This window comes from Cygnus olor, chromosome 11, assembly GCF_009769625.2.
Source record: "Cygnus olor isolate bCygOlo1 chromosome 11, bCygOlo1.pri.v2, whole genome shotgun sequence".
Lineage (NCBI taxonomy): Eukaryota > Metazoa > Chordata > Aves > Anseriformes > Anatidae > Cygnus > Cygnus olor.
The window spans coordinates 7,725,915-7,747,607 of NC_049179.1; the positions used below are offsets into that span (position 1 = coordinate 7,725,915).

Consider the following 21,693-nt stretch of genomic DNA (forward strand, 5'->3'; position numbering starts at 1 on the left):
CCATTAGAAGGAATTGCCTGTAATGAATCCTTTGGAGAAGAAAATCCCTCTTTCTTGTGAAAACAGCATAGATTAGATGACTGCTACAGATCAAAATCTCAAAGCAAATTTATCTTACTAGACACAGGAACTGAAGTGCTTGTGACCTGCTAGCTCAAAACAGGCAGGGGTAATGCCAGTCCATAGCTTTAAAGGCATGTTACTGCAAGGCCTCTGCTAAGGTGAACACATCTGTCAGAGGTTTTGGCATGTTACTGTGCAACTAATTGGCTTCTGACAAGGTTGTCACTCTTGTCCCAGGGACAAAAGACGTGGCCAAAGACAGTGTGCAACTGTCCACATATACACTTCAGATTCTCACTGGTGGCTCAGGAAATCCTCTGCAAAATGACTTTTGAAAAGTTCAGGAGAGTATGTTTGAGCATAACAAACAATCCTGACAGTAAAACTATTTCACACTGTTATCAGTTTGCAAGGAGGAATGCCTTCTTTAAAATTTAGAGGGGACACTAGAGCACACCATGTAAAAAAAATCCGTAACTTTGTTTTTCAAAAACAAAGCCTGTTAGTAGATATTATCTTATTTTTTCTAGGAACATTTTCAGAGATGAACCACTGCAGCTGAACATCTCCAGAAAGAGTGGAATGGAGGAGGAAGACATTCACCCTGCAAGAGCTTCAGAGCATGAAGTTTTCTTTCTCACATATTGGCAGAGATCTGCACAGACTCCAAACCATTAGGATCACACCTACACACAAAAAGGCCAGCTCTTCTTTCTCTAAAATAGCTGCTGGACCACCAGAAACAACTCTCTCTCACCAACAGGGATTCCCAAACCCTAGCTCAACCACCAGCCTTTCTGCTCTGTTTAAGGGAAACAATAGAACACACAAACCAGGCAACACTGAGAAGCTTACCCTGACACTGCCCTTCTAGCTAGACTTCCCCAAAGCACATCGTCTGCAATTCAGAAAAAAACAAAATCAGGAAGGAAGTTTTAAAACACGAGCAACATTCTCTAAATTATCCTCAAATTCACCTATCTTGTCTCACGTAACTTTTCTTCTATTATGACCAAATGTAAATTCTGCCAAGTCGAAGTGGCTGTGCAAACCCAAGAAGCCACACAAGACTACCAACTGAAGTAATGAAGCAGGACATGCAGTAACAGGATTTATGTAATTCTTATTCCAGACATAACTCATCTTTACTGGAACTTACATGATGGTCTGTACAGCCATTAAAAAAAGCCAAGTGGCATACTTTGTGACCTCTCAGATCTCTGTGCTTAACAGGAAGGCTTTAAAAGGGATGTTTAACTCGGCATGGCACTGCTGATGAAACCAAACAACATTTTATTGACAGCTCAAGAGGGATGTGGTCTAGTTACCCAAGCCACAGCTCTGCTTAGTGAACTGCTCTGTAATAGCACTGCAATATCCTTCAAATAGAAGAGGAAGATTCATCTATGCTGGCAAAGTAAAATAGAAAAAAAATCAGAAGGAAACCGTAAACAGGAGAGCTGAAAAAGAGTATTGCTGCTTTCCTTAAAACAACTTATACTAAAGAATGAACTCAGTAAGAGTGAGGGGACAGACTGTGGCTTCGCTGTTGTTCAGAACGTGTCTACCACATTTTTGCTCAGGAATTCAAACTACATGTATTTCAAATCTGTAGGATTCCAGTAGGAAACTCTCTCTGCCAGCAACTATCATTCCCCCATGTCACCAACTTACTTGATTTCAGTGCTCCATTGTTTAAGTGAGAAATTGATGGCACTTGGTTGGACTGGCGCAGGCTGGGAAGCTGCTTGTTCCCCCACCAGCTCTGTAGGAGAAGTCTCCACAGCTAGAATAGTTCTAGCTCTCTCTGCTGAAGCATTTTGGCTTAGGATACTCAAATCTATTAAAAAAAAAAAAAAGGAAAAAAAGAAAAAAGCAAAACTTTCAGTGAGTAAAAGAGCAGCTGTTATATAAAGCAATATATTACTAAGTCTGTTAGTAATGTAGTCAGGGTTTTATCTTAAATTCTATCTTAACTTTGTAAAATACTCTGTTCAACTTTAAAAAAGGCACTTTCTCAGCAAGCTCTCAATGCAGCCACCTACTTCTGATAACAGGACTCGTGTTAATGCTCTCGCAGTGTTATTTCATGACCAACTCATAATCTCAACTAGCCAATATTGACTCATCTAGTTTAAGCAGCTGTGAAGCCATACAAATTACGGTGGATTCATTATATTAACCCATAAAACCCCTTGTAAAACAAGCTCAGGTCTATCAGAACTCCTAAGTCAGGAACAGCATCACCACAGCACTGTTACACTGTGTGATCCATACCCCCTGCTCCTGACCCCTGGCAATATGGTTAGCATAACCAGCAATAAGGCACATATCCAAAATATTTAAGTGGGCTGCTAACATATACCCCTGCCATACTAAAACTACGCCACTCAGATAAAAATTCTGCATTTTGAAAAGAAACTCATGTGCCATGCAAAGAAGTTGTATATTACGAGTAACAAAAAAGTTTTAACATTTTCGGCAATCCAGTATAAAATCTACTTGCATTTAACCTGCCATGTTTCACTGAGCATCACCTCAAAAGCAAGCATCTGCATGAAATGAGATGAGCTTAAGATTCAGTTCCCTCTGAGCATGCTTTAGGTATTTAATGGTTATATTATTTCTCAGCTGCTATAACAGAATACATTTTGGTACAAAACAAACATATACGGGCCCTAGCATGAAACTCTGTAGCATCTTCCCCTTCATCCTTTTCAGCTTCCTTGGGTTTTTGTTTGGTTTTGTGGGTTTTTTTTGTGTCTTTTTTTTTTGGTTGGTTATCTGTTTTTTGTTGTTGTTGTTTTGCTATCCTAACACAAGTATCCTACACAAGTACATGGTCTGGAAGAAAGAATGTGTCATTACAACTCACTCTGAAAGCAAAACATACAACAAAAAAGAAGAAAATAATTGCCCTTTTGTAATAACTCCTCCGGTCTCCACCCATTTAATGAATCCAGATAGTAAAGGTGTTTCAATGTTGATTAAGAAAATGTTCTTATCTGAGCACTGATTCTGTCTATTAACTTGAAAGAAAAACAAAAATCCCATGATATGAGCATAGTATCACCAGAGGGGAATAAAGAAATGAAATCCAAAACCACATTACATTTCTGCAATGTTTCTTTTCTGAAGCATACAAAAACAACTTAATCTATCACTAGCATAATAAAATGCATAAGATAAAATGAATGCAATAGAGCCCAAACAGGTAGCTAACTTATTTGCTGTCTTGTCATTTCTTCTTCTTCTTAAAAGCCACATAACATAACTAACTGAAGGAACTTGACTAGTCTTCAGTTGTCCTCAAATAAAATGTAAGCATTCTGACATTAAGCATTCGTGAGCTGGACATGATGGTCCTTGTGGGTCCCTTCCAACTCAGGACGTTCTATGATCTACAGCTAATTTAACACATACAGCAGGTTCTGCTCTATAATGTGAGCTGATAGAAAAAAAAAAAAAAGATTTGAAAAATGTCAACTGAGTTCTTGAACTGTAGCACTGAAAGTCAGTTGAAATGGGAGTAAAGAAAAGTGAGCCTTCCACAGTTGAAGGAATCCATCAGTCAAGGTGACCCACAATATAAAGCCGTTGTTCAACAACTTAAGTGGGTAAGGCAGCTTGAGAAAGCACACCTGCTGTTCCATACTGCCAAAAACACTTATGCAGCAAGGAAAAAAAAATGAAAAACAGGAGTTAGTTTTTGGACGATGGTTCTTACTGCATCTGTCATGGCTTAGACAAAGGAACTTTCTTGCCAACAAGGACATGCAGAGAAGGCCAAGGAGAAAATACCCACCCAAAAGCCCCATTTGTGCATTGTATAATGCACAGGAACTCTTTATGGGACAATTTATTTATTAAATCATTAGCTGACATTACTGATGCCCATACCTCCTGCACTGAGCAGGGGTAAGGTCATATTTTAATAACCTTGCCTATTGGTGAACCTCTTAAAACATTTTTTAAGAATAACTATAGCTGAAAGACAAATGAAAACTCAGTTATCGGTGTTTGGGAGGTAAGATTAATACTGTAATATTTGCACTTCAAAAGTTTACTTCAAGTGTTAAAGGAGAAATTAATAAATTGGAGTCTTTCTTTGCAGAAGAGCCTGTAACAGACTAGATAATATATCCTATTTTGAGATTCCAGGGTTCAAAAGCAGTTCAGAAAAGTAAAAATCCACGTCAAACTTCCCCATGTGCAACTGGGGTATAGCTCTGCCAAATGGTATACCTCCTACAAAGCAACTAAACCCTTCCCATGCAACAGACCAGTGATGACTAAATATCAAACTAGCTCCAACACCTGACATTAGTATGGTACAATTACACTGAGACAACTAGTAATTAACAGTGGCCTGTCATCTAAGAGAAATATTCACGACAGCAGACAAAGTAATGTCAATATCTGATTTTTACACCTGTATCCAGTTCTTTGTGACTTTTTTCTGAATACACTGATTGGAGGTGTGAACTACATGGCAGATACAGCACAACATGGCTGTTAATGCAAACATTTCCCCAACCTCATTTTTGAACTTATTTTAAAACATAGCAATTTTAGAAATGCATGACATACCATTTTGCATTACTGCAAATTAAGAATGGCCTACTTTAGAGCTGAAATAATGAAGACTACATTAACAGTCAACCAATTAAAAATTCAAATCCTAAAAAGAATAAATCATTTATTTGACTTACATGGTACTAAAGCAGCTCCATTACAAATCCTACGGAATCTTTTGTTACATAGCTTTCCCACAGCCCTCTTGAAAAATGTTTTAAACCATTTTTCCACATCTTTACCACTTCCTTTGATTATTCTTATAAAAACTTCTAAACTTGATCTATGAAACTTTCCCCAAACCCTACATACGTTCCAGTTACTCCAGACTTCTGAACTCAAAAACAGATCAAAAAAAAATATATATGTATATACACACACACACACAGGAGTAAAAAGGGGGAGGCAGAAAATAGACAAGACTACAGCGAGCAGTTTCACTTCTGGACCAAAGCAGACTACTTCCCCACTTAAAACATTAGTGATAGCACCTGTATTAAAGCCCTAGCAAAAGAAACCAATTTCTGTGCTCCAGTATAAAGCACATCTTGGAACACACAGTAAGGGCTTTTTAGAAGACACAAGTTAGTCATCATCATGGAACCAGCGCCTTAGAGAGTCCTACAGGAAACTTTTGCAGTACTTCTTTGAAAAGTAAAAATAATAATTCAGGCTCTTCCCACTCTCCCCTGAAGGAATCCCTTCTTAAACAGTTCAGTTATGATAAAATCATTATTGCGATAAGCAGTATCAAAAATGAGATACTACAGATGCAGTTTCAAATTACACATAATGGAGTTTAACAGCCAGCTGTCCACAAAAAGGATGGGTCTACTCAGCCCATGCATTCCCTTTTGTCATTAGTTGCATTGGATTTAATAAGTTAAAAAAAAAACACAGTCCTATAACAAATTGATTGATCTTGCTGATCCAGAAAAACCCAACAACTTATAAGAAAACAGCAGATAAGTGATCTAAAGTGACGGCACTTTTTCACTTGTTACTGCTGCATCTGAAGCAAAGCAGGAATGAGGGAACTGTATCTACACAGACTGCAGAGACAACAGATGAGTTTCACGGTGTACCTCAATTCTGAGGTACAAGCCAGAAAGAACACAGATTTGGTGTTAAATTACACATTACAGTTTATCTGATCCAAAAGCCTACTCCCAGAAGAGGGCACTCCTGTCTCCTGCACGCTGACTTCCATCCTTAGCTGCTAAGCCCCTTGTCCCCTCCCTTCCAGCAGCTCCGCAAGTCACCTGATTGCACAGTAAATATATTCCACTCAGTAATCCAGCTGAAAACAGAACAAAAAACAACCTTCCCTTTTGGCTAAACTTTGACTTGAACCAACTCAGCACAGGATCAGACAAATACCACATAACAATGCAAAAAGGGAGACTACCTAGAAGAGAGTGAGAGGCTTACGGTAGAACAAGAAAGATTTCAGAGAAGAAAACCTTGTTACCCTTTCCAACACCTACAAGCTGTTAGATCTTTACACAGCAACACGTCTATTTTTGCAGCATATGCTTTGACAAGCTGCTAACCAGATTGTATGCCGACAAAAAGGCTGTCTCAAACCACCCCACTTCATATTCCCACTAATTCTCCTGTAGTGATCCCAGCACTCATCTGTCCCTGCTGTAAACCACTACAGGAAGCCACACTGACCAAAAACTAACGTGGAGACAAAGATGTTTCCTGCCAGTTTCCCTCCCTGCACTACCGTAAGGAAGGTTGAGACCAGCACCAGTGCTGGACCGAGGGAGATAACTGAGCATCTGTTTAGAGTGGCTGGCTATTCGACTGGCGTAGCTGACACAAAGCTGAGCTCCCACTGAAACAGACGCCAAAGCCAGCTGTGGCTGAGCAAGCAGCCACAAGCAGGCTGCTCTCAAATCAAAGCAGTAAACTGGGTTAGAGGACAAAGCTGCAGCATGGGATCCGAACAGGGGGAGGGGAGAGGAGAGAGGGGAAGATGACAGCTTAACATTTCTGGGTTTACAGGAGGAGCAAATTGAAAACAACCAAAGTTTGTTGATGAAGTATGCCTGACCTCAAGACACTGCTTAAATCCAAAGAGCTTTACTAACATGTTTAACTTGGCATAGAACAGGATTTCTTAATGCAGTCTTATTTATCAGTCACAGAAATAAGCAAGCAACTCATTTTTGTAACCATACTGAAATGAAACAATTCAAAAGTGTCAAAGCAGTGTAGTCAAAACCCAAAATAATTTTGTACAATACATTGCTACATTTTTATATCTCTGACGTAAGTCTAAAATTACATTTTGATTGGTTGAAGCTATTATGGAGACTGAATTTCATGTGTGTAGTCTCTGCGCAAACTGTCTTCCAACTGCAAAAAGCAAAGAATATTTATCACAATCAGATACACCCATCACACCAAAAACCAAGTACGGTTATTTTCAAGAACAAAGTCCGGTTACTCAGAAGACAAGATATACCTGCTCCCATTAAAACCTGCACTTTATGTTCAGAATGCTGAACACACTAACTGTTAAAAATCTAAAACTACAAAAAGAGAAGTAGCCTCAACTGTACTTTGCCTCTTCATGAAACCTAGTCATAGAAATACTCTGTTTTACTTGATTTTTTAAAAACTGTTTTTAAAGAAATCAATCAGTTTCAGAAGAGAGATGAAATCACACACAGAATTATATTTATGTCATATTACTTCAGTATCATCAAAATATGCAAACTTTAAATAGTTACTTAATAACAAGATGAAGCAAAAAAACTTCCAAAGACTATGGTCACTATTCTTCCTTTGTGTTATGCCTTGTGCTCATTAACTTATATTGAATATAAACACAGTTTTTACTCAAATTTTCAACCTACCAGGATTGTCTTTGGCAACCAGACCTTTGGAAAAGTCACTTGGTGTAGGAGAAGTTCGACTGTCCCTTTTTGCTGCATCAAGGTTGTTACAATATTCCCACCTTTTCTGTTGAAGCTCCTGAAGCCAGTAGGTCATATCCTGACGAGTTGCAGCCTGCAACACAAGGAAGCAGAGTGCTAATGAGATCGGTGCATCTCTCAGGCATTTGAATACCCAAGTGCAACGAAAAGGAACAACCCAGATCCCTTTGCTGGTCTGCTAATTATAATTACCTCAAATCAGTTATGATTTAAAAGAAATAACCACTAATGTAGACAACACATGTTGTGCAAGCATTCATATCCCTGACTTTCATACCGAATCCATTTCCCTTAAAATGCAAGTATTTGTTTTCTCCAGTTTTAAACTCAAACACTAGAAAACACAGCAGCATCCTATATTTCACAGACAAGGTGTTTAGATACACACAAGGCCAAGTGCTGGGTCCTGCACCTGGGGCACAACAACCCCAAGCAGCGCTACAGGCTGGGAGATGAGTGGTTAGAAAGCTGCCTGGCAGAGAAGGACCTGGGAGTATTGGTTGACAGTCGGCCGAATATGAGCCAGCAGTGTGCTCAGGTGGCCAAGAAGGCCGACAGCATCCTGGCTTGTATAAGAAACAGTGTGGCCAGCGGGGCTAGGGGGGTGATGGTCCCCCTGTACTCGGCTCTGGTGAGGCCGCACCTCGAGTACTGTGTTCAGTTTTGGGCCCCTCGCTACAAGAAGGACATTGAGGTGCTCGAGCGAGTCCAGAGAAGGGCGACGAAGCTGGTGTGGGGTCTGGAGAACAAGTCTTATGAGGAGCGGCTGAGGGAGCTGGGATTGTTCAGCCTGGAGAAGAGGAGGCTCGGGGCGACCTTATCGCACTCTACAGGTACCTTAAAGGAGGCTGTAGAGAGGTGGGGGTTGGTCTATTCTCCCACGTGCCTGGTGACAGGACGAGGGGGAATGGGCTAAAGTTGCGCCAGGGGAGGTTTAGGTTGGATATTAGGAGGAACTTCTTTACGGAAAGGGTTGTTAGGCATTGGAATGGGCTGCCCAGGGAAGTGGTGGAGTCACCATCCCTGGAGGTCTTTAAGAGATGTTTAGATGCAGAGCTTAGTGATATGGTTTAGTGGAGGACTTGTTAGTGTTAGGTCAGAGGTTGGACTAGGTGATCTTGAAGGTCTCTTCCAACCTAAATGATTCTGTGATTCTGCGACAGCTACACATCTTTATTATTAGAAGTCCCATACAAACACAAAAATTCCCATTTTCATTACTTATTTGCTTTGTTATCAGCAGAAACCAACAATAATATATCATGCTGCCATCTAATTCCATGATAATCCCATAAGCTATCTTGTATACAGCGCTATTATGTGTGTATATACATAACCTACAGGCCTACAGTCATTAGTATGAATAGCTAGTAAGAGTCCAAGAAGCCAAACATCTGTAAGCCTCAATCAGAATCACAGCTATACAGGTCCTTTCAAATTGTGGCAAATGACGGTCTACAAATGCCAACAAGAGACCAAATAAAGGTAACAGACGCTGAAGGTGCTCCCTGAAGAGAGTCATTTTAATTAAAACATATCCTCAGCAGCCAACCTAGAGCAAACATTCGGTGCTAGTAACATGGCATGTTAAGGAATCAGAAGTTAACACTTGTGAAAGGACACTCACCTAAGTCCTTAGTAAGCACGCAGAGTGTCCTGTCACTAGTCAGTCCTTCTGCCTTCTCTCAAAGTGCTTGGTGCCATTACCAATGAAAAACCCACACTACCTGGACAAATGACTGTTTTACTCTTTAGGGACAACTAAGTACTGCATAAAGCACATTAATGGCACGGGTTTGTCTTCATTACTGATAAAAGATAACTTTTGGTCTAGTCAAATGAGAGATCCATTTACCATCGTATCTCAACTCAGGGCGGTTCATTACAAGACAAATCTAAAGCAACATAGCAAACAACAACTGACTCCTCCCCAGGGTGCTCTCTCTGGATCAGCAATGTGTGATATTGGTGTTTAGCAATCAAAGATAAATTTTTATTTTACAATTTGGCCTTTCTGTACCCGTATGAGCTTTAACGTCCAGAACATTCTATGGCAGATGGCTCCACAGCACTGTTCAAGCAAGCTAATGAGAAAACCGAGACAGTAATTCCTGAAGCTGATGCTCCAGTTCCTCTCAGCACATCACATGCACAAGGCAACACAACATATGTGAATATAATCAAGTAAGCACACATAAAACAAATCAAGTAGTGCAATACACCAAGCAGATACAAAAGGATGCTGTAGGTTCACCTTCCTCATTTGCTAATACAGGCATGTAAGCAATGTATTTCTATTCTGTATTGGAAGTAAGTTTCATATACTTACTCTTGCTTGCTCACAGGAAGCTGGGGCAAGGGGAATATTTCCTTCAAAGAAAAGACATGGGAAGAAACTAGTTTAAATATGTCTATGAGGTTTCTCAGAAAGCAAAAACTTGGGCCCTGTGAAACACCAATCCACACAGCTGCCGCTGGCACTCTTGGAACAACCACAGCAGCGAGTGCCTCCCCTGCTGTTCCCAGAGCCAAAGGGTTCTTTGGAGTTCTGCTCAGCAACAAGTGTCCAATTCAGAATCTACATTCCCTTGAGATTTGCACACGGACCTTGTCAAGCAAGGTTTTACTGTGCTCACATAGAAAACCACTCGGTATTCAAAGAACTTCCACTAACACAGGATGTAGCGTTTAAGCGGTTCTCTGCTACCACAACAGCTAATGAGGCAATCCACACTGACTCAACATAAGGTATACCTACAATTAACTTCTGCCCATGACTAGTGCAACTTAATGAGCTCTTGTAATATTTTGTACCATTGTCCTCTTCCCAAAGCTCTTTAGAAAACAATAAACTGATTTTATCGGAGTTACTGCTTGCCATTGCTTTTAAATTCCCATCTGCACCTGTTCTCTGTTGAGCAGCAGATAGACGCCCTCGGTTTCCATGTGATGGCACGGAGGCACAGGGGGGCAATTAGCAGTTATGGTCCTTCAGTGTCAAACAGGATAGCAAAGCAGTAGGTGTTTCTCTCTTCCTGTTTTAAGTCATTTCCCAAGAAGTCCTTATTACCATGCCACTGCACCGCGTGTGTTATTTTGCCTTCCTTCCTCAACATAATTGGTCTTCCTTCTCTTTCTATAGAGGATTCCCACTCCCTTTGAACACTTTTGGCTGAGTTTATATATGTATCTAAATTATTTACTTTACATGTAAAAGAATATCCAATGACCTTCTGTTATGATGACTTTTCTTCATCAAAGTTGGTTCTTGGAAAATGGCTTTTTCTAAAACCACTCACAGAACGTAAGTTTATCATTTCCCCTCCTCCTAAACAAACAAAAGGCAAATCTACAAAATCTGTGTGAGACTTGAACTGTCACAGAAGGGGACACTCCCACGCTTGCCCCATTTCTCATGGTTTCTTCTAGTATTTGGCTACTGGTCACCGTTAGAGACAGAACATTTAACTAGGAACAGCACTGATCAGACCTGGCAAAGAATCCTTATTTGTACTCAACTATTTTGTGGCTCTTCAGTAAGAGAGAACCTTAGCTCGTCACTGACAACTTAACAGGGGTATTTTTGCAAGAAGAAAAACCACCATCAATGGAATAGCAGAAAGAATGCAGATGGTCTACTTGCCTTCTTAGTTACTTATTAAATTAATTACAGATTTCACAGTAGGATAATTTTCCTTTCTGTATGACACTTGCCCATAAGAACAAATCTGTATCAGCATGACTACACCCATTAGTTTTGACAAAATGACATTTTCACAACAGAACAAATTCTGCAACAATACAAAGAAGAGCATTCATGTGTTAGAGGTGTAAAAAGCCACACTTAAAATAATGTCATCTGAACTAATGCCAGAAAAGGAATTACTATTGCAAATCTGCAGGCAACAGCAGCAGCAGAAGACAATGTAAGTAAAGAGACGTGCAGTCCCCAGTGCTTTTCAACATAAAGGATGGAAAATCAACATCATTTACTTAAAACCCTCCCTGTGTTCTTCTACTAAGGATGCTGCGGGATCTAGCTGCTTCTGATGCATGTGTGACGTGAACAGAAAAATTCTTTGGAAAAAACAACTGCACAGTGACATCCTCTACCTGGACCATGGTGGAACACGTACGCCAGTAACACAAGCATTTTTGAAAACGGGATCACCACCAGAAAGTCTGTATTTCTTAAGACTTTCTAACCCTGCTGTGCTCAAACAGCAAATTGCAAACCAGATGTCTATTTTTGGAGGGCTGCCCAATATTCAGTTCAAGTACTGTAACCACTAATCAGCAAAGTTAAAACAAGAAGTCTGACCAACTCAGGAAACAAATCACCTTCATGACTGAGCTGTCTTCTAAACTGAGTTAAGACCTAACTATGCTGGGTCCTAAACCAACACTACTTAAACTCAGCACCATGAGAGGTTCACAAGGACACCATTAATCACTGCCACAGCCTTAAAGATTATTGACAAATTGGAGTAAAAGCTCCTAAATAGCTCTGATTTCACTGAGTTTGGTGTCCAATACTTTCAAGGATCTGGGCTCCGAACTCCGCGGTGCCTGGAACACATACTACTTGGCCAATAACCAGAAAAATGGGTGTTTGTTTTTTGTTTTAAAGAAGTCTGTGCAATTCTCTCCACCCACCCCAATTCACTGCTGTCCACAAAGAAGTTATCCACCCACAAGTGACCAGACACATAGGCTATCATCACCAGCCAGCATTGCTTTGTTTCAAAAGCAAGGGAACAGAGCCATTAGCCAAAATACACTGCTTTAAAAATAAATGAGAAACAACCTCTTTGTTTGTTTATATATTCATAATGCTAAATCTTTTCTCCCTTAATGACAGACCTCACTGTGCAAATATGAGCAAATGTTCACTTGACTGTATTACCAGCATTCTACGCCACAGCAAGTATTTGCAGGATCAGGCCCTTTCCGTAATATTCTCAAACACAATTCTCCATCTACAATTCCCAAAGCGCATACTTTTCTCTGACTCTTCACCTAAAATTATGGTGCTTGTTACGTATTTTTACAAAGGGGTTGGAAAAAGCCTTTTATATATACTTTGCTTCTTCTAATGTAATTTAACTGCTCAAAATACATAGGAAAAACTACAATCATGTAATTGTCAGGCTGATTGTCTACATTTCTAAATGATGAATGATTTGCTTTATTAGCTATGAAGGCTACAGTATATATTTTTTCCTCGGACTGCTATCAAACTGAGAAACAAACCCCAACTACATCATACCATCCTCAGTTCCCACAAAATACAAAGACTGAGCAATCCAAATGATGAAATCATTACATTAACAAAAATACTGAGGCATTATGAAGAAATAATGCATTCCTGAACCGCGCCATCATTGCAATCTGGAATTCCAGTTGCTTATTTCTTACTGTTCTTCTCAGCCTATAACAGTGAATGAGAAAGACCAGATGATGAGATCTGGAAATTTTGAACAAGAAGCAAATTGAGGAAAATAAGGCATGTGAGTTAGAGGGTGAAGGCAACATTTGATTTGACTTTCATCCTCGTGCTCTGTGTGTAACGTTTTCTTCAAAGATTCAACCACATTTGTTTTCAACAGAGGCTGGATCAGTCAGTCCTTTGGTTTTCCTTTTTAACTTAACATCTTGAATTCATTCTTGTCTCTACCTAATTTAGCTGCAAGATATTTTTATAGGCCTTAAAGTGCCATCATGCTAGAAGAAAATTAATTCCATCTCCAAAAGTCTTAACCCCTGGTGAATCACACAGCTGCAAGAGGCCGGCTGATCCTGCAATATCCCTCGAGATCTTCATCAATTCCTTATTATATAAATGCTTATAATGTAACAGCATTTTATGGACAGTCGCTTTGCTGCTTTAAGGCAAGCCTCAAAACAATGAGAGGTAGAAGATACAAAATTATTTTTTCTGCTAGTTACAAAAATGACCTTGACTTTTCTCAATCGCGGTATGGAAACATGAAGAGAGCTCCAACTATCATAGGTTCTTTCCTAGAGAGTACAGGAAAAAATGACTGAGAAAAGTAAGGCCATAACAACACCACCAACGAAAAGATACCAACAGAAACACAAAAAAGGAAACACCCCTATTGCTTACATTTGTGCATCATTGTTGTGCAATTCCATCTCCATGAGTGCAAAAGGCACCTGTGGCTGCTGCTGCACTACTACTGTTTGACAGACTAGTTATTTATTACACAGATAGCATGTTATTTCCCACTATAATCTAAATCATAAGCTACTTGTTTCCCAATAAAGGCCTACCTGTTCAAAAACATCACCAAAACAAAATGTGCATTACGTACTTCCCTGAAGATTTCCATATATAAAAAAACCACTCAATAGTAACGTAAAATAAAACAAACCCTTACACCCAGTTTGCAGCTTTAACTTCTGTAAGATAAATGCTCAGAGTATAAAGGCAGATTCATTGAAAGTAATAACACATATTATGGCTATAGGGACAAAAGAGTCATATTTACAAGTGATTACACGCAAAATTGCTGATTACATTGCTTTTCCTTAAACAAATATAGTTAAATTATTATCACAATAGTTTTCCAGTTAGATAACTTGTTTACTCTTTAGCAAAGTATGTTAATGATTCCTTATTTTGACAAATTTTTACAGAGTATTGAAAAACTTATACAAACACATTCTACAGTATCAACATTTTTTATCACTGTTCAAATTCCCACTGTTAAGTAACCACATAAGAAAGATCTCTTCCAATATTCAATATGAAGTTCTGCCGTTTTACTTAAATAACTTTATGGATTCTTTATAATCTAATATTAAGGAACTCGCTGCAAAAGAAAGCAGTTTGTGTGAAAGCTCACACAAGGAGCATTCCTTGAGCAAAATATATGGATTATTAATAGCAATCAAAAATAATACAAACTCAGATTAATTTATTCCTAATTTATGAAGTGGAAATGGCTTCTTCGTCCCCCCTCACACCCAGCCATGACGACAAAGGAAAGATGTGTAAAAACAAGCCTGATGTTTAGTCTCATCCTGTGAATGTCTATGTCCTTGCAGACAGCACGATCCGCAGCCTCTGCTACTATCGGGAAACAATTCTCCCTCCTCTTCCTTCCTCCCCAAACAGTCTAGATTAAGACTTTTGCCATCTATGCTTTCAAAATAAACACCCCAAAAGTGAAAAACACGTCAATGAGAGCCTCCAAACCCACAGCCCACCAGATTTCCTTGGCAATTGCTTTTCCACCGAGACGTTTCCACAGAACCCACTCGACCAAGCCAGCCCTGCGCTCACCTGAGGCAATTCTTTCCTCCTTCAGAGAGGCACCTAAAAAACTACTCATTAAGGCAAAGATGAAGCAAACACTAGGGGCAGCCAGACATCTCTTATCAACCCCGGATTCGGGAAGGATTACTTCGCTCCCTTAAAACAACAAACCGAAGCCAGCAGCGGGAAGTCGAGGGGCCGGGCCGGGCCGGGCCGGGCGAGCAGGGCACGGCGCCCCGGGGCCTACCTTGAGCACGGCGACGGCGCCGCTGGGGCTGTGCACCTCGAAGGCGGCCCCCTCGTCCCCGGCGGCAGCGCCGGCCTCGGGCTGGTGGTAGCTGAAGCAGGCGGAGGCGATGTCGAGGTGCCCGAGGGGCAGCGCCTCCTGCGGCCCCTTGAAGTAGTAGAGGTAGCAGCGGCGGGGGTCGAAGACGAACCAGCGGCTGCGGAAGCCGCGCAGGGGGCCCTTGCCCGACAGCTTCTGCAGGTAGCCGCACAGCTTCGGGGAGCACGGCCCCGGCTGCTCGCCCGGAGGGCCGGCGCCGGGCCCCGCGCCCTCCCCGCCGCCCTCCTCCGCCTCCGAGCCGGCCGCTGGCATCGCCTCGCCGCCCTTCGCCTCCCTTCCCTTCGCCTCGCTCCGAGCTGGTGGGGCCCGCGCCGCCTCACGGGACTTGTAGTACGGCCCGCCCCGCCGCGCGGCCTCGGCCTTCGCGCTGCCGCCGCCCGGGGATGCGGGGCCCAGCGGCTGCTGCTGACGTGGAGCGCTCCTCGCCGAGTCGCTGCTCTGGATCCGTGCCCTTCTAGTGTGTCACTTACCGCTACCGGGCTTCCACTGTTGTGTGACCGCGTTAAAAAGTGTTTCCCAAATCGTGGTCTAGCCCACAATCAGATTAAAAGCCTTCTTTTTTGTGGGAAGCTACATTACTAACGTGTATTCTCCGGTTCAGGGCCTTATCTCTGCACTACCAAAGGTTGCAGCGTTGACCGCAGGAGTGCTCGTGCCAAACACAGTCCTAACAGTCTCCATGCAGTGTTTGATCTCACCTAACAAACTCTTGCCACATGTCAAATCCCATCCCAACATCTGTTATTTACGTGGAAAAAAACTATGGAATATGCAGACAGCAATGGGTAAAAAGCTGTAGCTTAGAGGTTTCAGACTTGTGAAGGCTACAAACCAAACTGCTTATATTTCTATGTTTCTCTGAAATGTCTAGCACATTTTGGACTCCAGGGAACTGCTAGTGTTAATAATAGAGGACTTACGTGACTCTCACTGTGACTTTCACAGTGAAGAGAACAAGGTACACATTTCACATAATTCCTCCCTGTGTCTGGAATGCAATGTATGCCTATTTCCATCAAACATGCCTAATGCTTAGGGTACAAATAGAGAAAAGAGCCTGATGAGGCATAATCACCCCAAAATAGGAGGAGGCAATTGTATATTTAATGACATTGAGCTTTTCATTCTCAACCTTAAAGACAGCACAAAAAGCTTGTTGTCAAAAAAAGTTCTTGCAATGGTTGTAGCAATGGTGTCTTTATTAGGATTATGCTAGGTATGAACTTGGTTCACCTGACTGAATTCTGACAGTTTGGATGTTCTCAAGGTATCCAGAAATCATAAATCCCCAAAAGCTTCCTAGTCTGCCCTCATTTATAATTCCCTTAATTTCTCAGTGAAAAGTAACTGCGTCATCTGCCGGACAACATTTGCATTCTGTGCTAAAAGATATAATTGATATAAAGTACCTGAATATCCAGCATGGTTGTCCTTGGAATCCACTTCTATGATGACATAAGGGATCACAGCATTCTTCAAGTCCTTCTCTCTGGATGTCACCTACCGATGAGAAATGTGTCAAGTGAGGAAATAACCAATGTTCTCCTACAAGAGAAACTTATAATAGAAACTGAAGAATGGAAATATATCTCCCCAGTCAACTCACGTGACATGAAGTGTGATGCACTGAAGGATTAAATGTTGCAAACAAAGGCGAGACATTTTTGTCCATATTTTTTTCAGAACAGAATGACTGATTCTGTTGTGTTAAAAGTTGAGAGCTTTTTAGTAAATGTGGAAAATAAGAAGGGTTGATCCTGTCAGGTCAGTCAGATTTCTCTCCTATATACTGCTCAGTATCTTCTTAAACAAACACAAAGTATTCTTGGTCTTCCCATAGCATCATAGTCTTTCTTGGCAAGCGGCATTTGCCAGTACATGAATTACACATGGAAAACACTGAACCCCTTCAGAAGCTGCCTCTTTCTTAATTCTGTCATTTAGACAAGTTTGAGTGCCCCAGCACTTATCCCTGATCCGTTACATTATCTTACTGATTTAGTGAAGCAAGGCCTTGTTCTTTGCTCACAGAGTACCCATGACTCCTACTGGCTATCAATAATTGCATCTTGCAGCAACTTACAGAATCGATTCCATAGGCCGCAAACTTTTGCTGTCAGTACTTCTCTTTTTTAACTTGCTGCTCAGCTTCCTTACAACACTCAAAGCAGGCGAATCCCCTGTTTTTGCAGTTGATTCATGTAAACAGGAAGTTCCCCTTCTTGGGGATATAAGTTCCTTATTTCACGTATGCCCTTTTTTCACAAACAGATCAAATGTGGAATGGTAAATAACAGAAACTTATTTCTAATTGCTACGGGGAATAAACATGAAAAGAACGTTTGAAAAAAATGCTTTTCCCTTTACCTGCCTCTTTTTTTCATGTTTTCATGTCTAGAATGCACAGATTGGTATAGGTGGCATTCTGTTGCTAACAAAAGTCTAGAAAACAAATATAAATAGCATCCCAAAAGATGAGATTTCACTCCTGTTGAGAAAGGAGGACCAATGAACCTTTTGGTCTGAATGTAATTCCTAACCATACTACAACAGTCAAGTAAATTCCTTTTGTACTGAAATAGTGGTTATACTCCCAAGAGAACTACAAAGGTATTAGTCAAACATGAAAATATTTGACTTTTTTTTTTTTCTTCTCTGGCATGTATTTATCTCCCAAAACTTCTTTTTACCATTATCTTAGTAATAGCATTTTTGACTGATTAAGGCCATCTACTACACTTAAAAAATAAAGCTCTATTTACTCTGAAAAATGAGAGACTGGTCTAATTCATTACAGTTGTAACAGTTTTATCTTAAAATGAATATAAGCATTCATAGTTCCTGAAAAAAATCCCCTTTGGAATAAAGTCTTAAAAAAAAAAAAGAGATACTATCATTAACTATGGAGGCAGAGAAGGTACAGTTAGTGTTTATCGTGGTCTCAAGCTGCCATATTTACAGGAACAGTGCAGGAACCTCCAATAAATGACAAGCAGCACATCTGTACCTTGCTTTGTTAAAGTGAGATCACAGCTCCAAAATAAGAATGGTTAAGAGTGTAAATTACTTCCTTTCATAGAAAAGAAAGCAAAAATATCTCTTGTCTGATACCATCTGAGATATGGGGATTCATCTAGAGATGAAACCTATTTTTTTTTCAGAACTTACATTAAACATCCACTGTTCTTTGTTTTCCAGAATAATGGAACTACAGGAACTACCCCCTAAAGCCCTCTACCACACAGTGTCAGTCCAAACCTGCAACTGTTACTTTTATTCTGTTCTAAAAAATAATTTGCAGGTTCTTAGATAATTTTAACTGCAACTGTCAACGCGAAGATGAACATTTTCAAACTGTTGCAGTCTGTTTATGTATAGTAGTTGTGTAGAAAACTATATTATTTCAAAAAGTGAATGGTTTTAGCCTACTATTATTTAAATTCTTTGGAGATCAGAAACCAAAAACTTTCCTATGCTTTTACTTACCACAGGAGACAAACAGCCAAAAAAATTCAGACTGTATCAAAGGCAGTAACTGAGAGAAACATCATTCTTCAGCTGTATCACATCTCATTCTACATTCCCCTGCTTCTCTGTCACCACAGTGACCAGGAAGAACATCATATTGTTACATTTCCAGAACAAATTCTTTCCTTATATACAAACAAGTCGGCCAAAGAATTACATGGGCAATACATTTTAACTGATGGGTAATATTTCACATACTTTTTGTTCTCCAGCATTCTCTTTAAACTCTAGATGGTGCTCCTTTCCTGTTTCACATTCTCCTTTTGTGTTTCCTTCTCAAAATGGAAAACCCACAAGCCTTAAATAAGCAGAGAAGCTTATTTGTATTTTCTGATTCAGTAGGAAAGATCTAGTTTAACTCCAATTAACTGTCTCACATAAAACCAGCTGAATGTACAACAACATTAAATGCATTGCTTTTACTTTTTGTTGCACTGCATCTTACCAAGAACTCTTCACTATGAAAATGCAACAACGATCCAATTCAGTTAAAGGCAGCACTGATTTCTAGCTACATATCTGCGATCTGACTTGTAAAAACATTTACACAAGTTGGTATGCACGTAGAGGAGAGAGTCAAATCAGATCCCTTCTGAATAAAAAAGCCAGAACTACTTAATTGTAGCAACAAACAAGACAATCCACACATACATAATTGTTGGCTTCATGTAGATCCAGGCTGGCTCCCAGCTGTGATAGAGCTTGATGGGAATGCCAAAGAGGATAAGCAGAAGAATCCAGAGTACTCTTGTAGAGGGGAAAAGATTAATGGGCAAGAGATACAAACACTGACAATGAAGCTTCATTATTTCAGGTACTTACAGTGGAACTTCATTCCATGTGTAACTTGTCCCTGGTTCCCAGTGGAGAATCTAAGAAAATATACCTATAATGGGGACTCACAGAAGTGTCCAGTAAAAAAAAAAAAAAAAAGATCAGAGGAGGTCAGAGGACAGACTTTAACAAAAGTCCTCACGTAATCCTTGTGTCATTTTTATTTATTTATTTATATGACATGGAAGCACTGCATGCTACAAGAATCAGGAAAGATCTCGTGGGATAGAATGGATTACAAAAGTTTTATCTGCATTATCTCTCACAGAGTGACAAATAACTTAGTGAAAGGCTGCTTAGGGTTACCTTTCTTCCCTGTACAGCAGTTTAAGCAATGCTGGGGTACAGAGTTTAAAGATGAACTCAGATTCATTAATTGTTCATTAATGATTCAGCAATGAACCATTCATCACTTTTCAAGAAAGGAATCAAATATCCTAGCAAGGGGCAAATACAATTGTCAAGGCTGAAGATCAAAAGAAACTGAAGATGGTAAACTGAAAGACGTTTAGTTGTTTTAAATAAGAATCTGTAATTGAATAGTTAACCTAAAAAATATGCTCTCTTAGCCAGACTATTTGGTCTAGAACCCAGACTACATTTGTCATGAAAAAAAGGTCTTGCAGGAAATTTATCTTGCTATTTGTTTTTGCTCAAGACAAGCATTACCAGAGTGGCTTTTCCTGTGGTTTTCTGTTTTGGAACTTGGGGCTTTGCCTTTGGATAAACACAGGAAGCACATGGAAAATCAAGGAAACACAGAATCAAGAGCAAGTCACATCACTCAAATCTGGAGCCAAACTAACCTCAAGTCCTTTCTAAGGCAAATATCCAATAATAGTATTATCTAAGAAAATGCAAGGGGATAATTATCCTATCATATCCAGACAGATGGTCTCCAGTACCCGATTCTGTCACAAAACATGCCAAGTTCAGCTTTACATCAAAACATATTCTGTATTTGGTCTACCTGGCCATAACAGTTTTTCTGACCTGGTTACATTGGTACCAATAAAAAATTTGCATAGGTATAGAAAAAGAGAACTATATCCTAGAAAAAGATACAAAATACAGATGACTGAGATGGGGGAAATTCTAGTGCTTAAAAATTAAGTTATGTTTCATGGCATATGTTAAGAATTGCTCCAAGAACCAATTGGTTTATTGAAAACAAACATTTTCCATTCTCCCCACCCCAAATCCTAATAGCTTTCTGCAGCATCACCTTTTATTAATAACAACAATAACAGATGTAAAACGCTGTTTATGCTTCACAGAAAACACTGATAATTGCATATGTCATTAGCTTGAGGACTGCCAGCTTACAGCTAATAATAATGCATCCTTTGAAGTATTTAGGAACTCTTCACAAAGTTTACGGGATATATACCTCACCTAAAGCAATACAAGGCTTTAGCAATCCTACTTTTATCTGGAATGTTCTGATGGTTTCATTGAATTAATCTCAAGCAGTTATCAGATAGCTACCTCAACACAGCACTGATGTGTACTGGCATATCTGAGTTATTTCCTGAATGTGAGATGCAAACACAGAAGCAGCTCTCCCAAATGTTATTTCATGAACTTTCATTATGAATTAATTTCTCCTGAGAAGGGAAAGAATTTAGGGAAGCAGGTGACATCATCGTATTTATTAAAACAACTTAGATTCTCTTTCTTGAAACATCTGTCTTCAGAACATATCACTGAAAAGGAATACATAATGCAATGTATTCTGCAAATATGGGAGCGGTAATTTGAGAGGGCTAACAGGAAATTGTTGGGGGAAGGTTAATGAAAAAACTGAAAATGAATAAGGAGTTCCAAGGACAACTAAGACGGCTTATTTACTGCCAGTGTGTTAAGTGGTCATTCAGACTCTTCACAACAAACACAATATTGAAGAAATTTAGGCATTGGAATAGGCTGCCCAGGGAAGTGGTTGAGTCACCATCCCTGAAGGTCTTTAAAAGACGTTTAGATGTAGAGCTTAGTGATATGGTTTAGTGGAGGACTTGTTAGTGTTAGGTCAGAGGTTGGACTAGGTGATCTTGGAGGTCTCTTCCAACCTAGATGATTCCGTGAAATAACTGACTGAAGAAATAACTGAATAA

General features: G+C 40.0%; 1 protein-coding gene across 4 annotated transcripts in view; it reads right to left on the minus strand.

The window, feature by feature from the left end:
* The window catches only part of TBC1D2B (TBC1 domain family member 2B), a 39,872-nt gene extending 20,913 nt beyond the window's left edge, over nucleotides 1-18,959 (minus strand). The window contains exons 1-4 of one of the 4 annotated variants that reach the window (XM_040569400.1): nucleotides 18,944-18,959; nucleotides 16,627-16,717; nucleotides 7,509-7,662; nucleotides 1,738-1,903 (exon numbers count right to left, since the gene is read on the minus strand). In XM_040569400.1, the coding sequence (XP_040425334.1) occupies nucleotides 1,738-1,903; nucleotides 7,509-7,662; nucleotides 16,627-16,641 (335 nt within the window). In that variant the 5' untranslated portion in view covers nucleotides 16,642-16,717; nucleotides 18,944-18,959. Of the gene's footprint in view, nucleotides 1-1,737; nucleotides 1,904-7,508; nucleotides 7,663-9,918; nucleotides 9,960-15,118; nucleotides 15,594-16,626; nucleotides 16,733-18,943 lie in introns of those variants that run through there. The other 3 variants (XM_040569401.1, XM_040569399.1, XM_040569398.1) reach the window with 3 other exon arrangements.
* Between the last annotated feature and the right edge of the window lie 2,734 nt (nucleotides 18,960-21,693).